The 19,467-nt window shown below is 41.2% G+C and overlaps 1 protein-coding gene across 1 annotated transcript in view; it reads left to right on the forward strand.

Moving 5' to 3' along the window:
- WWP2 (WW domain containing E3 ubiquitin protein ligase 2) overlaps positions 1-19,467 on the forward strand; it is a 151,986-nt gene that overhangs the window by 79,430 nt on the left and 53,089 nt on the right. The window contains exon 7 of the mRNA XM_007940315.2: positions 6,585-6,795. Within this exon, the coding sequence (XP_007938506.1) occupies positions 6,585-6,795 (211 nt within the window). The remainder of the gene's footprint in view (positions 1-6,584; positions 6,796-19,467) is intronic.

Raw genomic sequence — 19,467 nt, forward strand, 5'->3', positions numbered from 1 at the left:
GTGGGTGGGTGGACGGACAGATCGATCCCTCACGCATCCTGTGTCACCATTGTTATTTACTGGTTTTGGTTGCTCTTGTGAAGAGCTGACTGCTCCACTGCGTTGGCAGCACAGTTGCTTGGGTTTCACCTGTGAGAGAGAATGACTTCTTTAATGGCTTGCTTTAGTATGGAACATATTACCAGCTTATCTTCAGTGTAAAGAGCTGCTTTTGTTGTTGATTGCTTGCTACGTGCCTGAGTGTAAGGGCTGAAAAGACCTTTGTGTTCACTAATAGCCTGTGCTCCACCACACACACCTATAGATCTTGGAACACACAGTGTTTTCAATTCCTGAGCTTTTTTTTTTTTTTTTTTTGGCTAACGGTGACTGGAGTATGTCCTAATCCCGAATGAATATCTGATTTGTAAAGTTGGGGAGTTTAACCAACATCACAGAGTGAACCCTGTAAAATTGCTACAGTTGCAGAAACCAGAGGCCATTCAACTGCCGTTTTACCTACTTAGCCCATTTACCCTCTCTTCTTGGTACCAGGTCTTCTTTCTGTTAGAAAGCCATCTTCGTCCCTCCTGTCCGCACCCCCATTCCGAACACACACAGTTGTTTTTACCCTGTGATGTTCTGGATCTGAGGACTGTTTCTGCATCTTACTTACTGTGTTGAACCACTCTCTTAGTGGTACCTCAGTATTCTCTGCAGGAAAATGGGAATAATAAAATTCTTCCTCATAGGACATTGGGAGGGGAAATGAGCTCACGAAAGTGAACTTGTTGAAGGCAGTGGGGGGGTCCTGACTTGGATCCTAGAATGAAAGAGGACATTAGTAGAAAAGCTGGTGACATCTGAAAAACTCTGGAGTTTAGTGAACAGTAATGTGCTACTGTTATTATTTTTTTTTTTTTTAGTTTTGACAAATGTGTCATGGTTTGGTAACACAGCACTATTAGGAGAAACTGGATAAAGGGCACATTGTCTTTGTAGTACCTTTGTAACTTTTTTATAAATCCAAAATTATTCCAAAATAAAAATTTATTAAAAAGAAAAAGAAAGGAAACTGCTTTGTAAATGATAGTGTTGCAGAAATTTCAGGTGGTTTTGTTTTAGATATGTTTCTTTTGCTAGATTATTAGATTTATTTAGCAAGTCTTTGTTGAACAAATATTTATCAAATGCTATTTCTGCCAAGTGTTGTGGACGATGTAACGCAGTGTAAGATTAGACCCCTGCCCTATAATCTGTTTTCAAAAGAGAAGTTGCAAATGCACTGCCAGCTAAGCGTTGTTGTTGTTGTTATGTGCCATCGAGTCAAACCCGACTCATAGCGACCCCTCCTTGGGTTTCCGAGGCAGTATCACTATGGAAGTAGGATTGCCCAGCCTTCCCTCCGAGGAGTGGCTGGTGGGTTTGAACCGCCAGCTGTCTGGTTAGCAGGCAAGTGTCTTAGCCACTATGCTACCAGAGCTCCTAGCTAAGTGGTAGTAAGAGGGAAAAAGGAAGAGGAGGAGTCACTGCGGGCTGCAGGCTGTGGAGGGCACCCAGGAAGGGGGCTGACTGAGCAGAGATGGAGGCACAAGTGGAGGGGGAGAGCTGCAGTAGCCAAAAATGAGGAGATGAGTTATGAAACTCAAATAATTAGAATTGCTGGTTAGAGGACATAGGCCATATTGAAGAAGATAAGATGTAAAATTCAGCAGTTCTTTAAGATATGGTGAAGTTGTAACTCTTGTCTCTGAAGAGGCAGCTTTTCTCTCTTCTTAAGCCACATGCTGATTTGAATGTGGTGCCCTGTCACTGGTTTACCAGGGTGACTTTGGGCCATGACTGTCTGAACTGTAGTTTCTTCTGACTGTAAGCTGTGATGGGGTGAATTTACCTCTGAGGTTCTTTCATATGCTCATGTTCTGTATGTACACATAGACACGGACGCACACATAACGTGCACGATTACATAAACGGTCTCTGAGGGCAGGAGGGGTAAGCACGGAAACAAAAACTTTATCAAGACTAGGCTTTCCAGCTTTCACATTCTTCTCTGTCCACATCTGAGCTCAAGGTGTAGCCCTCCACTCTGAAACAGATGAGCTCCCCTGGTGGATCAAAGACTCCCAGACAGTCCTGTGGATGGATACAGTTCTGGTGAGAACCCTTCTCAGTAGAATCGCTGCTACGTGAGCCATCGGGTCCACAGAGTGTGGACTGGCATGCCCCGGGGCCCTGCTTTTGTCCTGTGCTTGGCCAACAGTCTCATAGTAATTATTTTTAGTGAGTAGTGAGTAGTATGTAGGACAAAAACCAAACACATAGCCATCAAGTGGATTTTGACTTATAGGGACCCTCGTTGGGTTTCCAAGCCTGTCAGTCTTAATGGAAATAGATTGCCTCATCTTCTGTGGAGCAGCTGGTGGGTTTGAACCACCTACTTTCTGGTTAGCAGTCAAATGCCTTACCCACTATGCCACCAGAACTCCTTGGTAGTATATAGGCACTCTAAAAACAGTCATGTATAAAAGCTTAAACAGTGTCAAAAAAAAAAAAAAAATCTTCCTGTTCCAATCTCCCAGCCTCAGTCTCTCCCCCTGAGGCAGCCACTGTTCCTAGTTTCTTGTGATTCTTCTAAAGGTATTCTTTGATTATACATATATATCCTTTGAAAACATTTACATACACAAATACTAGCAAAATACATACGTTGCCCTGAAGTTTCCCGCTATAAAGTAATTATCTTAGAAAGTTTCCCTAGAGCCTGAGGCCAACCTGAGGAGCTCCCCTCCTCCACTAGCACCAGCCAAAGAGGGTACAACTTTTGTGTCGATAAGAACAGGAATCACAATGCATGGAAGTATTTTAAATCTGTCTAGGTCTAAGTTTATAATGATTTTTAAACAATTTCATTTTCCATTTTTGAAGGATGTGGAGAAATCAACTCATTATTCTGAAAACTGCTAAATAAAAGGGAATCAAGCATTTCTCACGCCTTTAAAACAAAACCAAACCACGAAAACTCCTGAACCTCAACGTAGTCATATAGTTGATGAGGGGGCGTTTCTCTTGATAGACCTGTTCTAGCTAATAAATGAAGAAGGCATGATAGAAGTAGAATATTACTGTTTTGTAAACCCCTTGAATTAATGGATTTAGAACACTAATCATCAGTGGTGGCTAACATGACAAAAGACAGACAATCAGACTTATGTGCCTTCTCCATCTGTGCCACAAAAATTGAATATATATGAAAAATTTTAAAAATATTAAAAGAACCGATCACTCAGCTGCAGCTATCACAGACTGACAGCCATTTTAATGTCATCTCTAGGCCCGTCCACCTCTCTTCTTCCCACTTCTCCTTACTCCCAGATGATTGCATTTGAATTTTTGATATTACCAAACTGTTCTCTAAAGACTTACAGCACTTTCTACTCCCACCAGCAATATGTGAAAGTGCCTGTTTTTTCTTACACTCTTACCAATGTGTGATTAAATATTTTCATCCTTGTCATTCTGATAGATTTTAAAATATGTTATTATAGCCTTAAATTACATTTCTTGTATCATAATTGAATTTGAGTTTAAAAGTGTTTAAAAGTAATTTATATTTCCCTTTACTGTTAGGTGTTTGTTCATATTTTTGTCTTTTTCATGTTGATTTGTAGGTGTTCTTTTTCATAAGAAGGAAATTAGTCATTGATCTGTAATAAAGGAATTAGTCATTGATCTGTAATATGAGTTGGTATCGTGTTTCCCAGTTTGTTGTTTTTTCTTTTGACTTTGCTTATGGTGTTTTGTTTTTTTCTGCTATGTAGAAATTTTTAATTTTAATCTGGTTGAATTCAATCTTTTGTGGCTCTTCGATTTCATGTGGTACTTCAAGAAAGTCTTCTTCACTTTAAGATTATGAAAATATTCTTCCGTGTTTTCTTTAGTTCCTTTACAGTTCCCTTTTTTTATTTCAACATTTCTGATCCATCTGGAATTTATTTTGATGTAGAGAATGAGGTACGAGTACAACCTAATTCTTTTCCTAACGTACTACCCAGTTGTCCCAGCACTATTTATTGGAATAATCCATTTAAAATGCCATCTTTGTCATATGCCAGTAGGAGAAAGATGTGGCAGTCTGCTTCCATAAAGAATTACTGTCCTAGAAACCCTGTGGGGCAATGCTTCTCTTTCCTACAGGGTCTCTCTGAGTTAGAATTGACTTGATGGCAGTGGGTTTGGACAAATATTAAATTGGTATGTATATTAAATTCTACTTCTGAATTTTCTTTATTAATGCAGCGGTACCACATTATTTTAATTGTTGTAGCTTTGTAGTATATTTTAATAACTTAGAGAACTAGTTTCCCTATATACTCTTTAGAATTTTCATAGCCATTCTTGTATATATAGTTTCTTATACATTTTAGAATGAATTTATCTAGCTCTCAAAAAAGTCATGATTGTATTTTTTTAAAATTGGAATTGAGTTAAATTTATAGATTTGCCCAAAGAGAATTGACATCTGTTGTGCTTTACTAAAGTAGATGAGATAGAATAGTAATATAAATATAAAATATTGCATTTATCTTGGGGAAACATCAATTGTCCAGGAGTTAGTCATTTTTTTAAACAAGTTACTTTTGTGCCAGACAATATTTCTTACACAGAGGAGAAAGCACATGAGTAAATTGTAGGGAGTCCCTGGCCTCAGACTCATATCATTTGGTAAGATCAAGCTTGACATCACATCTTGTGAAGAAATTTTAGTTTCAGCTGATGGCCAATCTCATGTTAGCCAACTGGGTCATGTGGTTGCTTCAAAGTGATGGTAATCTTGCCTTGCGTTAGAGCACGTGCAGAGGGAGGAGTCAAGTGTAGGGAGATGGTTCAGGCTCTGGAGACAGATCGTCCGTTAAAACTCATTGCTGTTGAGTTGGTCGTGACTCATAGCAGACAGGAGCGTTGTGAAGTATCTGCTCTGTGACCTTGGGCACGTTATTAACCTCTTTGAGACTCAGTTTGCTCAACTGTAAAACGGGAGATATTAATTGTACTTATTGGGGGGTTATGTGTGAGGCTTAAATGCGATAATCCATGAAAAGTACTTGCACCTTGTCTGGCCCACACTAAGTGTTCCACGAATGTTAACTTGTTGTTACCTGCCTTGGACTTGAGCCCCGACTCGTGGAGACCCTGTGGACAGTGGAATGAAAGGCTGCTGGATCCTGTGCCACCCCCTGGATCGGCTGAGGATTCAATATTGTAATTGATGGGCTTTCCGTTGGCTGAGTTTTGGAAGTAGGTCATGGAGCATCTCTTCCAAGGGTAGCTAGTATATTTTTATTGCCATTTATATGGTGATCTGACTCTGCTGGCCTGGTGGCATCTGAATTATTATGTTCACTTCCTGACAGGATTATTTTGAAGCAGCAGAAGATGATACCTAGAAGAGGGCAGCCAGATACTTGGGAAGGACAGAGGTGGCCGGAAATGGGGCATTCAAGAAGTGCTGGAAAAATGGTAGTAGGCCTTTTCACTGGAAAAGAGATGGCTAATGAGAAACAGGGTAGCCAGATACTTACTTTGCATTGCTTTGGTATGGGGATGGGAAACTAAGACCAGCAAGTGGAACTCAGCCTAACATAATCAAAAACTCCCTGACTATTACAGCTGTTCAACAACAGAAAGGCTCTGCCGGGAGCTTTCTGTCAGAAGAAGTGTTCAAGCAGCTGGGTAATCATTTGTTAAGGAAACTACAAGAAGAATTTTGCATTAGGAAAGTGAGGCTAAAAGATGACTGAGGGTTCTAGTATACATGTACACGTACGCAAGCCCATGTGTAGAAAATCCTCTGTGTATGGCTTATCTGTTTCAAAGAATTATAATTCTTCAAAATGTTGTGTGACTCTTTCTGATCTAGAGGATACGGCAGTGCCTCGTGGTCCTTGTGAACATATGTGTCCATCAGAGAAATGAAGAAAAGGAGACATAAGGGAACTGGGCAACTAGCTTGTTTCACTTCTGTCCCTTGTTACCTTGGAGACAAGTCCCTTTGCTTCTGAGCCCCATCTTTTTCATCTAGAATAATACTCCTTTCTTCCTGCTTTGAGCATGAGTCTAAAAGAATCAACACATTTTTGGAAGTGTTCTGCCTCTTTTTGTGTATGGAGCTTTTTGAAGGAAGATGTTGTTCTTGCCTAGTAGACAACTGACAGATTTAAAGAAAAGTATATGACCCTGTAAACTTGGCCTTGGCCTGCTCCATTAAGCAAAACAAACAAACAAACAAAAATTCCCTGTTATCTTCATCTTTCCTGCTACTCTTGTATAGGAGTAAATGTAACCATAGTATGTTATAAAAACTTGATAAATTTTTATAAAGGAGGTCATATTTAATATATTTGTTTCAGATTTATCCCCGATTTTCTTCGAGCAGGCATGACTGGCTTGCTGTAATTTCCTAGGTTCCGTATTGTAAAACCTTTTGCGGTCACCCAGTGCACGTGTGATAACATTATAGGTGGTGTGTCAGCACAAGAGAGCAACCTAGCAAACGTGAACAGAATTCCGAGTTGATCTGTAAAATACAACTTCTGCACTTTCAGTGAACGATGAACCCACTGCAGCCACCGACCCTGAGGAATCTTCCGTTGTTGGTGTGACATCCCCACCTGCTGCAGTGTCAAGTGTGACCCCAAACCCCAACGCAGCCTCTCTCCCTGCTCCGGCCACGCCAGCTGAAGGAGAGGAGCCAGGCACCTCGGGCACTCAGCAGCTCCCGGCGCCCACCCAGGCCCCTGATGCGCTGCCTGCTGGGTAAGTGGCCGCCTGCCCCACAGCAGCACTTTTCCTCCCCAAAGACTGAGACTCCTTCAAGGGCCAGAAACCACATGGTTGTTTATTAACCAGCAGTCCCTGGGGGGTGGGGAGACTGCGTGCTAGGAGCCAGGGAGGTGTGGGAGAACTGCTTGTTCTACATAAATCTTAAAACGAATCTAAATATCTCCGACAAAATCAATACTACCTTACACCGTGAGTTGAAATGGATAGCTTGACTCCTTGAGTGTGGCTTTTATGGAACAAGGAGCTCATTTTTGCCTTCCTGAATCATTGGAGGGTGTGTGCATAGATCCTGTCTAGAAACCAGCTTTTCTCTGTTGAATTGTATCTTATCTGCCTATGGAAGACGTAGACTCTACGCTCTGATTACTCTGTGTCGTCCATCATCAGCCAGGTCTGATGTTGACACGGGCTGCTAGTTTTCTTGCCATTCTTTAGTTCACAATTAAATCTTATGGTAAAGACCCTGGATCATAAAAAGATTGGCTCCAGTAAGCCAAAGGGAAGATCAGGTTTGGCTGTATGGTGAATGGAGATTAAGAGCATGGACTTTGAGTCAAATAGATCTCGGTTTGAATTCCTGCTGCATGCTCTATGACATTGACTGAGCGTATTAGTGAATCTGAGCCCATGTCCTCGTCTTCAGCATGGAGACAGTGATCATCCATGTCTCTCCAGGAAACTGAGAAGCTCAAATAAGGGGGTGTATGTCAAGCACCCAGTGGATGATGGGTGTTGCACCTGGTGAATGACATCTTTGAAGTGGTTGTAAAGGAATTATCAGGAGGGGTTGACTTCTGAACTGGACAGTGAAATCCTCTTCCTCTTTTTTTTTTCCGCCTTAAATGTGTGCTTCATATACATTTTAAAAATTGTGGTAAATATATATGTAACTAAACATTTTCCATTTCAACATTTCTTTACATGTAAAATTCAGTGGCATTAGTTACAGTCATCATGTCACATTGTTCAACCATCACCACTATCCGTTTCCAAATTTTTCTGTCACCCTTAACAGAAGTTCTGTGTCCCCTAAACAACGGGTCCCCTTTTCCCCTCCTGCTTACCTGCCACTGGTAACCACTAGTAAACTTTGGTCACTATACATCGTGGGACTTTGTAGCATTGTATCTGTTATACGTGGAATTTCCAACTATCAGCAATTAGGAGCAACAACAGCACGATAGTTCATAGAAGTGGAATCATCCAGTATTTGCTGCTTCGTGACTGCCTTATTTCATTCAGCACACTGTTTTCGAGGTCCATCCACACTGCAGCAGGTATCAGGAGTTCATTCTCTTTATGGCTGAAGAGTACTCCATTGTATGTCTGTACCACATGTTGTCCATCCATTTATCTGTTGATCGACATTGAAGTTATTTCCATCTTTTGGCTTTTGTGCATAGAGCTTCAGTGAACACTGGCGTACACGTGTTCCTGTTTTCAACTCTTTGGGTTATCTGCCCAGGCATGGAATTGCTGGATCGTATACAACAACAACAACAACAACAGCCAAACTGTTTCCCACAGCAGCTGTACCATTTCACAGTCCCACCAGCAATGGATGAGGGTCCCAGTTTTTCCACATTCTTGCCAACACCTATTGTTTTCCATTTTTTAAATCATAGTGTTCCTAGTGGGTGTGAGGTGATACCTCGTTGTGCTTTTGATTTGCATTCCCCTAAACAGGGAGCTCTGGTAGCATAGTGGCTAAGACACTTGCCGGCTAACCAGACGGCTGGCGGTTCAAACCCACCAGCCACTCCTCGGAAGGAAGGTTGGGCAATCCTACTTCCGTAGTGATACTGCCTCGGAAACCCAAGGAGGGGTCGCTATGAGTCGGGGCCGACTCGACGGCACATAACAACAACAACAACAACAAACACAGCCTAGGACACCCTGTGGAGCAGTTCCACTCTGTCATACAGGATGGTTATGAGTTGGAATCAACTCTGTGGCACACAGCAGCAACCACCAGTGAAGAGCTGACTCAGCAACACCCATTTTAGTCAGGGCCAATCCCAGGGTGGTCTCGCTGTCCCTCTGGGTTATCAGTTGTACCTGCGAAGCCAGAGTCCATGTCTCTGCAGTCACCATCTGGCCGATGTTTGCTTGGTGTGGAGTGCTCAGAAAGGAGAAGGAACAGATGAATAAGATCATGTCTTGCTTGATGTATAATATGCTGTATTGTTCTTAATTCACTTTAGAAAACCCGATTTTTAAAACAAAAACCCTGAATCTGTAGGAACATGCAATTTTTACCACATACATGCCATATTGGATGTCTAGCATTTACCTCATGCATCTCTCTTAATTAAATACATTTAAGGAATGAAAAGTGTTGCAAATCTTCTTCTTTTTTCCCCAGATTTTTGAAATGTTACTTTTATTGTGGTAAAAATGTACCCAACAAGACATTCATGAACATCCCAGCTTCCTCATGTACAGCTCAGGGGCATTGATGGCATTTTTCATGCTGTCCCCCCCATTATTCCTCTCCTTCTCTAAAATATTCCACCACCACCACCACTAGCACAACCTCAGTGCCCCACAAACCGAAGCTTCCCCTTTCCCTGTCCCTCCTATACCTGGTATCCAATAGTAGTCTTGGGGATATCTATATCTATACATACACTTTTTCTTTTTTAAACCTGTGTAGCAGTTTTCTCTCCCCTTCCTTCCCATCCCTGGTTATCAACAAAGAAAATTTCCTTCCATGTGTAAATCTTTCCTTGACTTTTTACAGTAGTGGACTAATACAGTATTTATCCTTCCATGATCAACTTACTTCACTTCATCTATGTTATGTGGTGTTTTGCAGATTCTACACTATTCTTTAGTGTTGCATAGTATTCCATAGTGTGTATGTAACACAGTTTGGTTATCCATTTCTCCACTGATGGGCACTTAGGTTGTTTCCATCTCTTTGCTATTGTGAATAGTGCTGCAGTGAACACAGGTACGCATGTATCTGTTCGTGTCCTGGCTATCACATCTTTAGGATATATACTTAGTAATGGGATTGCTGGATCAAATGGTATTTTTATTTCCAACTTTTTCTATTTTTAACCTACCGCTTTCCACAGTGGTTGTATCATTTTACAGCCCCACCAGCAGTGTATGAGAATCCCAGTCTCTGCACATCCTCGTCAGCATTTGTTATTTTCTGTCTTCTTGAACTTTGCTGTTAGTGTTGGGGCAAGATTGTTTCTCACCGTTGTTTTGATTTGCATCTCTCTAATGGCTAATGATCACAAATGTTTCTTCTTGTGTTTGTTGGCCACCTGAATATCTTCTTTGGTGAAGTGTCAGTTCATATCTTCTGCCCATTTTTTAATTGGATTGTTTGTCTTTTTGATATGATGTTGGCGTTTTTTATAAAGCAGATATTCTTAATACCATAAACATGCAGAGAGTTGGGTGTGGAGAGACCATTCTGAAAAGTTTTTTTGTGTATTTTTTTTTATTTTTGTGAAAAAACTAATAACCAAATGCTTGTGTCCAATTACTCCTTACAGAGATGTCTTTTCTCTTTAGTACATGGTAAGGACTACTCGAAAGACCTCTGTTTAGTTTCTGATTTCATCTCTGTATGCTATAATTTGGTGGGAACAGAGCAGAATCGTGTTGGCAGAGGGCGAGAAAATGGCTGCCTGTGTCCCATGTGAGCTGTTTGTTTTCTTTCCGCTGAGCAAAAGCCTGGAAGGCCGGTTTCACTCGGTGTCAGTCACAGGCAATTAGGGCTAATGGCTCAACATGTCTTTATGTAGGGTGTGTGTGAGGGTTACTGTTCTTGGGGATTGGGCGCTTCCTGTTTCCAGGCAGCTGGAAAACTCCAGGCTCTGAAAAACCTCTTCTCTTTCTGGTAGATCAAGCAGCCCAGGGAGTCTCTTCCCCTCCCTCATCCTGCCGGAGGCTAAGACACTTTTCTAAGGTAGAGTTTGAACAGTATTTTTCCCTGGAGCATTTGGAACGTGGCTTGGCCCGTGTGCAGGTCTGGAGAGGCTGCCCCCCACTACTTCTTCAGTTCAGACAGGTTTCCAGGTGCCCACCCGTCACTTAGATGACTGGGAGAGCTTCTGTACTTTGTGGGCTCTCTCAGGGCCTAGAGAGTGTCAGCTGCCCAACTGGGGAGTGCCGTTAGCATGGCTGGGTAGTAGTGAGAACGGCAGGCTTTCAGCTTTCTGATCTCTGAGATTTCTCCAGTGATCCTTCTAATTAATGGGCCTACAATCCCCACCCAGCTTATTTACAGCTTTAGGAGATCCAGACAAATTGTCGCTGTGGTTAGGTGCTGCCATTGAGTTGATTCCGACCCAGAGCGACCTTGTGTACAACAGACAGAAACGCTGCCTGGTCCTGCGCCGTCCTCGTAATTGTTGCTGTTTGAGCCCATTGTTGCAGCCACTGTGTCACTCCATCTCATTGAGGATCTTCCTTTTTTTTTTTTTAATTTTTAATTTTTGCAGTGTTCCTTCCCTTCTCCTTTCCCACCCCTGGTAACCAACATAGAAAGTTTCCTTCCAAATATAAACTTTTCCTTGACTTTTACAATAATGAACTAATACAGTATTTGTCCTTCTATGATTGTCATATTTCACTCAGCATAACATCCTCCAAGTTCATCCACGTTATGTGGTGTTTTGCAGATTCTGCATTATTCTTTAGGGTTGTATAGTATTCCATTGTGTGTGTGTACCACAGTTTGGTTATCCATTCTTTTGTTGATGGGCACCTAGGTTGTTTCCATTCTTTTGCTATTGTAAATAGTGTTGCAATGAACTTGAATTTGCATATATGTCTGTTGCTGTCCTAGCTTTCACTTCTTTAGGATATATACCTAGTAATGGGATTGATGGATCAAATAGTATTTCTAATTCAACTTTTTAAGGAATCACCATACTACTTTCCAAAGTGATTGTATTGTTTCACAGTCCCACCAGCAGTGTATGAGAGTCCCAATCTCTCCACATCCTCACCAGCATTTGTTATTTTCTGTCTTGTTGAACTTTGCTATTATTAGTGCTGGGGCGAGACGGTATCTCATTGTTGTTTTGATTTTCATTCCTCTGATGACTAATGATTGTGAACATTTCTTCATGTGTTTGTTCGCTGCCTGAATATCCTGTTTGGTGAAGTGTCTATTCATGTCTTCTGCCCATTTTTGAATTGGATTATCTGTCTTTTTGTTGTTGAGGTGTTGGAGTTTTCTATAAATTTTAGAGCTAAGTCCCTTGGCAGATATGTCGTTGTTGAAAATTTTTTCCCGATCTGTAGGTTCTCTTTTTACTCTTCTGGAGAAGTCTTTGGAAGCACATAAAAATTTAATTTTTAGAAGGTCTCATTCATCTAGTTTCTCTTCTGCTATTTATGCATTTTGGGTTATGCTTGACAGTTTATTTATGCCATAAATTAGGACTCCTAAATTTGCACCTATTTTTTTCCTCAAGGAACTTTATAGTTTTAGGTTTCATATTTAAGTCTTTGATCCATCTTGAGTTAGTTTTTGTGCATGGTGTGAGGTACAGGTCTTATTTCATTTTTCTGCAAATGTATATCCAGTTTTGCCCGCACCATTTGTTAAAGAGACCATCTCTTCCACATGTAATGGGTTTCAGCCCTTTGTCAAAAATCAGCTCACCATAGGTTGATGGATCTATTTGTGGGTTCTCAATTCTATTCCACTGGTCTATGTGTCTGTCATTGTACCAATGCCAGGCAGTTTTGACTACTGTGGCTGTACAGTAGGTTTTGAGAGAGGATCTTCCTTTTTTTTTTTTTAATGTCTACTTTAGCAACCATGACCTTCTCCAAGGACTGGTCCCTCCTGATAACATGATCAAAGTATGAGATGATGTCTTGACATCCTCACTTCTAAAGAACATTCTGACTGTACTTCTTCCAAGACAAATGTGTTAGTTCTTCTGGCAATCCATCGTATATTCAATATTTTTTGCCAACACTATAATTAAAATGTATCAGTCCTTCTTTATCTTCCTTATTCATTGTGTTCAGCTTTCACAGGTTTATGAGGCTATTGAAAATATCATGGCTTGAGTCAGGTACATTTGAGTCCTCAAAGTGCCATCTTTGGTTTTTAACACTTTAAAGAAGTCCTTTGTAGCATATATGCCCAATGCAATAAGTCATTTGATTTCTTGACTCCTACTTTCATAATGTTTGGTTGTGCATCCAAGTAAAATGAAATCCTTCACCACTTCAGTCTTTTCTTCATTTACTGTGATGTTGCTTATTGGTCCAGTTGTGAGGATTTTTAGTTTCTTTGTTGAGGTGTAATCCAACTGAAGGCTGTGGCCTTTGATCTTCATCCATAAGTGCTTCAAATCCTCTTCACATTTGCCTAGAAAAGTTGTGTCATCTGCGTATCTCAGGCTGTTCATGAGTTTCCTCTGATTCTGATGCTCCATTCCTCTTCATGTAGCCCAGCTTCTTGGATTATTTGCTCAGCATACAGATTAAATAAATATGGTGAAAGGGTACAATCATGGTGCAACCCCTTTCCTGATTTTAAATCACACAGTATCCCTTTGTTCTGTTTGAATGACGGCCTCTTGATCTATATACAGGTTCTGCATGAACATAATTAAGTGTTCTGAAATTCCCATTCTTTGCAATGTTATCCATAATTTGTTTTGATTCACGCAGTAGAATGCCTTTGCATAGTGAACAAAACACAGGTAAACATCTTTCTGGTATTCTCTGCTTTCAACCAAGACCCACTGATATTAGTAATGATATCCCTCGTTAGACCTGCTCTTCTGAATCTGGTTTGAATTTCTAACAGCTTCCTGTCAATGTAGTGCTATGACCATTTTTGCATTTTCTTCAGCAAAATTTTTCTTAAGTGTGATATTAATAATTTCCCTAAAGCTTTACTCCACCCATGGCTTTAAGGCAGCTTCTACTTTGAGGAGGCAGCACTTTCCCCATTAGGTTTCGAGTGTCTTCCAGTGTGCGCGGGTCGTCTTCTGGCATCACGTCGACAGTGTTCGCTGTCATCCACGAGGTCTTCACTGTCCACATTTTTCAGAAGTAGATTTCCAGGCCCTTCTTCCCAGTCTGTCTTAGTCTGGGAGTTCTGCTGAAACTTGTTTACCATGGGTGGCCCTGGTAGTATTTGAAATATCTGTGGCATGACTTCCAGCATCACAGTAGTACGCCAGCCACCGCAATATGACACACTGACACATGTGTGCTGGCGTCTGTTGATAACATGGGTTTTCTATCTTTTGCTGTTCTTCAGTGAGTGCTGGCTTACAAATCTGTTTTTGTCCCCACCTTTAAGTCTTTTATGTATATGCTTGTGGTAGTTAAGGTTGTATGTCAACTTGGCCTGGTTGAGTGGCTGGGCAGCTGGATGTAGTTATTCCCCATAGTGAGATTAGTAATTAACTCCATGATGGAAGCTACTGGAGCAGCTGAGTAGCTACTTTAGGGATGTGGGATGTTTCCAGTATAAAAGAAGCAACTTTGAGGAAGGTTGCCAACTTTTTGGCACGCTTGAACCCTGCATGTAGTTGAGTCGTTGTTCAGCAGCATGCCGTGCCCTGTCAATCTTGAGATTTCTCCTGGACTTGAATTAGTGGCCTGCTGTGTTATTTGGTAACATTGGGACTGTGCCTTTTTTCTTACTGACCTTGGGTTTGTCAGTCTCAGCAGCCAGCAGGTGTCTGAGTGAAGAAAAGCCTCCAGCTTCAGTGGGCTGGGAGCAAGAGGCAGAGCTGAAGCCCAAGGTTGAGGGGCTTTCATCCAGCCCCTAGAGCCTGGCGCTTTGAACTCAGACTCAAAGCCTCCAAACTGTAAGAGAATAAACTCCTGTTTGTTAAAAGCATCCCGTTTATGGTATATTCCTGTCAGAGCGGCATGAGGTAACCAAAACAATACTTTAGAGCAGAATTGCAGGTCATGTGATAATTCCATGTTTAACTTTTTGAGGAACCACAAAGTGTTTTCCTTACAGCTACGTCATGGCACATTTCCACCAGCAATGCACAAGCTCTCTGATCTCTCTTCATCATCACCAACACTTCTTTCTGTTTATCTGATAGTAGCTATCCTATGTGAGTTGGGGTGACTCAACAGCAGTGAGTTTGGTTGTTTTTTTCCATTTGGGTATCAAGTGGTATCTTCATTGCAGTTTTGGTTTGCATTTCCCTAAAGATGTTGAGCATCTTTTCATGTGCTTTTATTGGTCATTGGTATATCTTTTTTGGAGAAATGTCTAGTTAAGAACTTTGCTCATTTTTAAATCTTAGTTACCTGTTTTTGCTATTATTATTGAGTTTTAGGAAGTCTTTTCATGTTCTGGATGCTAGACCCATATCAGATGTGTGGTTTGCAGATACTTTCACTAGTTCTTTTGGTTGCCTCTTCACATTCTTGATAAAGTCCTTCAGCGCACAAAAGTTTTTAATTTTGATGAGGTCTAATTTTTTTTTATTATTTATTGTGATTTGGGTGAAAGTTTACAACCAAACTCACTTTCCATACAGCAGCTCACATACACTTTGTCTCATGACATTGACTACAATTTCCCATGGTGCAGTAGCTCCGCTCCCATTTCTTTCCCATAGTTACCTCTTCCCTGTGTCCTTCCCTCCCATGCACTCCTGCCCCCTGAGCTGTCTCCCTGTGCATACACAGGCCTTCTATTCTCCCATGATTGTTGTCTCCAAAGAGTATATCTGCCTAATGTAAATGTTCAGCTTACATGCTTATCTTTTGTTTGGCTGGAAGCCACAGGAGTGGGTTCAGTTCCCGACCTGAAGGGCAGTTAGGGGCCATAATGTCAGTGGTTCCATCAGGCTCTATCAGACCAGCAAACCTGCCCCCCCCCTTTTTTTTAAAAAATGATTTTGAGTTTTGTTCCGCATTGTTCTCTCACTCTACCCAGGATCTCTGACATAGACCCCCTCTGAGTGGTTGTTGATGAAGTCTAATTTATCTAATGTTTTCCCTTTGTTACTTGTGCTTTTGATGTAGCTTTCAGTTTAATTAGCGTGAATAACTGGAAGGGTGTTGATTTTTCAGGTTGCAGATGTCCATTAGGGGAAGGGTGCCAGGAGAGCACCAGAGGCAGTGAGAGAGGTCCCTGCCACGGGCAGTGGGCTGCAAGGCCGCTGTGGTCACTGGGCCTGCATCTGTTTTTTATCAGCACTGAGCCCACTTCGGGACCGCGTGCTCATTCACAGTTTGTGTGTAGATGGCTTAGATAAACTGCAAGCGCGTCCCAGCCTCTGCAGCTCACTGAGGCCCTTGCACACAGAGGCGCATTATTTCACCCTGGCAGACAGCACACGCCGTGGTTTCTTACATAAGGGAGGGCGCTGTGTTTGGCCGCCAACTTACCTCAGCCCTGCCATTTCACACCGTCTCTCTTCGCCCGCAGTCATTGGCCGCCGTGTCTGTTTTCTGCCTCAGAGTAGAATTAATTGAGGAGGGGTGTGTTCTAGATCCTTCGGATTTGCTGTCTCCCCGAGCCTTACTCCCCATTATTGAGATCCAGAGGCTTTCTCCGGGCTGTCCTTGAGACACCGTCAAGGATGACGTCCTTGTAAGAGTTTGTTGATGTTTTGTTTGTAGACACTTTAATAAATGTTGAGATTTGGAGCTTTTCTGCTAAGTTATAAACCAGCCACTTCCATTTCGTTTCATTCTAAACTGAATTTCAGCACAAGGCAAAGACTTTCACCCAAGTAGTTTGAAAACAGTGTTTCTCAACTGTCATTTTTTGTTGGTTTCTTGATTTAATTTGTTTCCTTTTAATGCAAATCCTTGCTTTTGCTCTATGCTCTGTTAAATGAAGTGATATCTCTTGGTTACATATTTGGATATCGTGGTAATATCAATTTGTTACAAAAGTTCTAAACGCTTAGACAGTTCTCTACTTCTCTGGTCGCAGAACAATAACAAACGGTTTGGTCCGTGGACTATACCTTAAGCAGTAACAGGTTAAAGGACTGTCCTGGGAGAATCTGTGCCTTTCTCCATCTTGTTTCTTTGCTGAATATGGTTTAATTCTTAACTCTGCAGGGATTATTATATGCTTAATTAATGCCAGAAGTAGCCCTGATGGTGCAGTGGGTAAGTGCTTGGCTGCTAACCTAAAGGTCAGAGGTTCAGACCTATCAGCCGCTCTGCAGGAGAAAAATGTGGCAGTCTGCTTCATAAAGATTACAGCCTTGGAAACCCTATGGGACAGTTACCTTGACCTGTAGGCTCACTGTGAGTCTGAATTAACTCCATGGCAGTGGGTTTGTTTTTTTCAAATGGGAGGTAATGCCAAATAATGCAAGTTTCTGGCTTCCTCCTCCTCATCTCAGAACGTAAGCCTCTTCCCAGAGATTCCCTTCTTGTCAGAAGCTGGGCCAGGAGGCGTGCTTGCCATTCCTGCGTCTGTGTACTCGTGCTTGACGGTTAGCTTTGTTTTTGGTACCCTTCTTTAAGAGCCCCTCGAGAGCAGGAGTCTTGTGCCCGTCTTTGTCCCCAGCATCTAGCACAGTATTCTGTTCCTGGGAAGCTGAGTGATAGCTGTTTGTTGAATGAGTGAATCAATGATTTCACATGCCTAATAGTCCTTAGAAATTAAAAGTTTCATTTTTTATCTTATTATAAAAGTTTACTGATGAAAATTTCAGGAAAAAAAAGAAGAAGAAGATGAAGAGCCACCACACACACGCACACGCACACGCACACGCACACGCACACACAAGCCATTCAGGTTTAACCATTGGTATCTGGGCACCTTGTATTGATTTTTTCCTGGCCATTAATAATAGTTAACAGGATTAAGTGTTTACGGTGTGTTGGGCACCGTGAAGTGTCACACATGGGTCATCTCATGGGATCCTCACAACGCTCTGGGAGGAGCCACTTTTATTTTCGTTTTGTAGGGGAGAAAACCTTAAGCAGTTTGCTTAAGACCACATGTCTAGACATCATACATGCATACACACATTCTCAGAATTTTATAGCCTTATAATATGTGCTGTTTAAAAATTGAAAGGAAGTTCACAGGACAATACGTTATTTTTTTATTGTAAAATATTTTAAGTATGCAGCTAAGAACAGAGAATAATGTAAGACATAGCAACGGGCTCCCCGTGCAGATTTATCAGATGGGAACGCTGGGCTGTGTTTGCTGCAGACCTGCCCCGCTTTTTATAATTTCTTCTTCTTCTTCTTCTTTTTTTAATGCTCTATATCTTTATTTTTAAAACTTCTTGGTAAGACATTACAGATGCCATTGAAGGTCCCTGTGGACCCCCTCCCTGATCACGTTCCCTATGTACGTGAAACTTGGTACGTTTGTTTAAATGACTATGTAGTATTTTGCTGTATGAATAGATAAACTTTTATTTATTCATTTTCGTGGTTCATCACCATTACAAACAACTCTGCAGTGACATTCTTCTCTCTGTGTGTTTTTGTGTAGATGTATGTTTCTTTAGAAGACTATTTTCTGGAGCTGCAGTTTCTGAGTTGTAAGGGATGCAGGACTTCAGTGTCAGCAGACACGATCACATTGCTTTCCGAGTCAGCTCACAGGCCACACTGCTGCCAGCAGGCGTAGGTGTTCCTGCTCAAACAGGGTTGTCAAACCTTTTCTGCCTGGTCTAACGGGTGTGAATGGTGTCTCTTTGTGGTTTTAATTGGGATTCCCTTGATTAATGTTTGAGATTGGACCTCCTTTTACTTGTTTTTGTTTCATTTCTGTGAATTGCCTATTCTTGTACTTTTGCCCGTTTTTCCGTTTGCCTTTTTCTCTTTGATCTGTGATTCCTTAATCTATGCTGGATACTCATTTACTAATTACTTTTCAGTTATGTACATTGCAAATATTTTCTCCTAGTTTATGGTTTGTCTTTTTACTTTGGTTATAGTATATTTTATACTACAGGTGTTTAAAATTTTAAACAGCCAAATTTCTTTGCCTTTTCCATGGGTCTTTTATATCTTGACTACAGTCCTTCCTTACTCTGAAGCTGTAAAAATTTTATGCACACACACATTTCATTCATTCTGATATACATGTCACTTCAGATTTTAACTTCCTTAAAATCAAGATGTGATTTATAGGCACTGGGCTGTCATGGTCTGATTGGCAGTTGTGTTTTTTTTTAAGTAGTTGTTGTTGTTGTTATGTGCCGTCGAGTCGGCCCCGACTCATAGCGACCCCTCCTTGGGTTTCCGAGGCAGTATCACTACGGAAGCAGGATTGCCCAACCTTCCTTCTGAGGAGTGGCTGGTGGGTTTGAACCGCCAGCCTTCTGGTTAGCAGTCAAGTGCTTTAGCCACTATGCTATTAAATAATCTTACAGTTGATGGCATTTTAGAGTAAACGAAATACTACACACACATATACACACACAGACATATATAGTTGGAACAAAATTTTTCTGACCTAATACATATTATTTTTTTAAGTTTGCTTTTTCCATTCAATACATTGTAAGCATTTGAGCAAGTCAAATAGACAGTATTCTTTTCAATGACTGAATATTCATTATAGAAATAACATAAATTATTTTACTAGTCTTATATCGTGGGACCTTTAGGTTGTTTCCAGTTTTTCTCTTTAAGCCATGTGTTAACATGTACTTAAAGCTAAATCATTGAGACATAATT

This window comes from Orycteropus afer, unplaced genomic scaffold (genome assembly GCF_000298275.1).
Source record: "Orycteropus afer afer isolate SDZICR_OR568_19922 unplaced genomic scaffold, OryAfe1.0 scaffold00067, whole genome shotgun sequence".
Taxonomy (NCBI): domain Eukaryota; kingdom Metazoa; phylum Chordata; class Mammalia; order Tubulidentata; family Orycteropodidae; genus Orycteropus; species Orycteropus afer.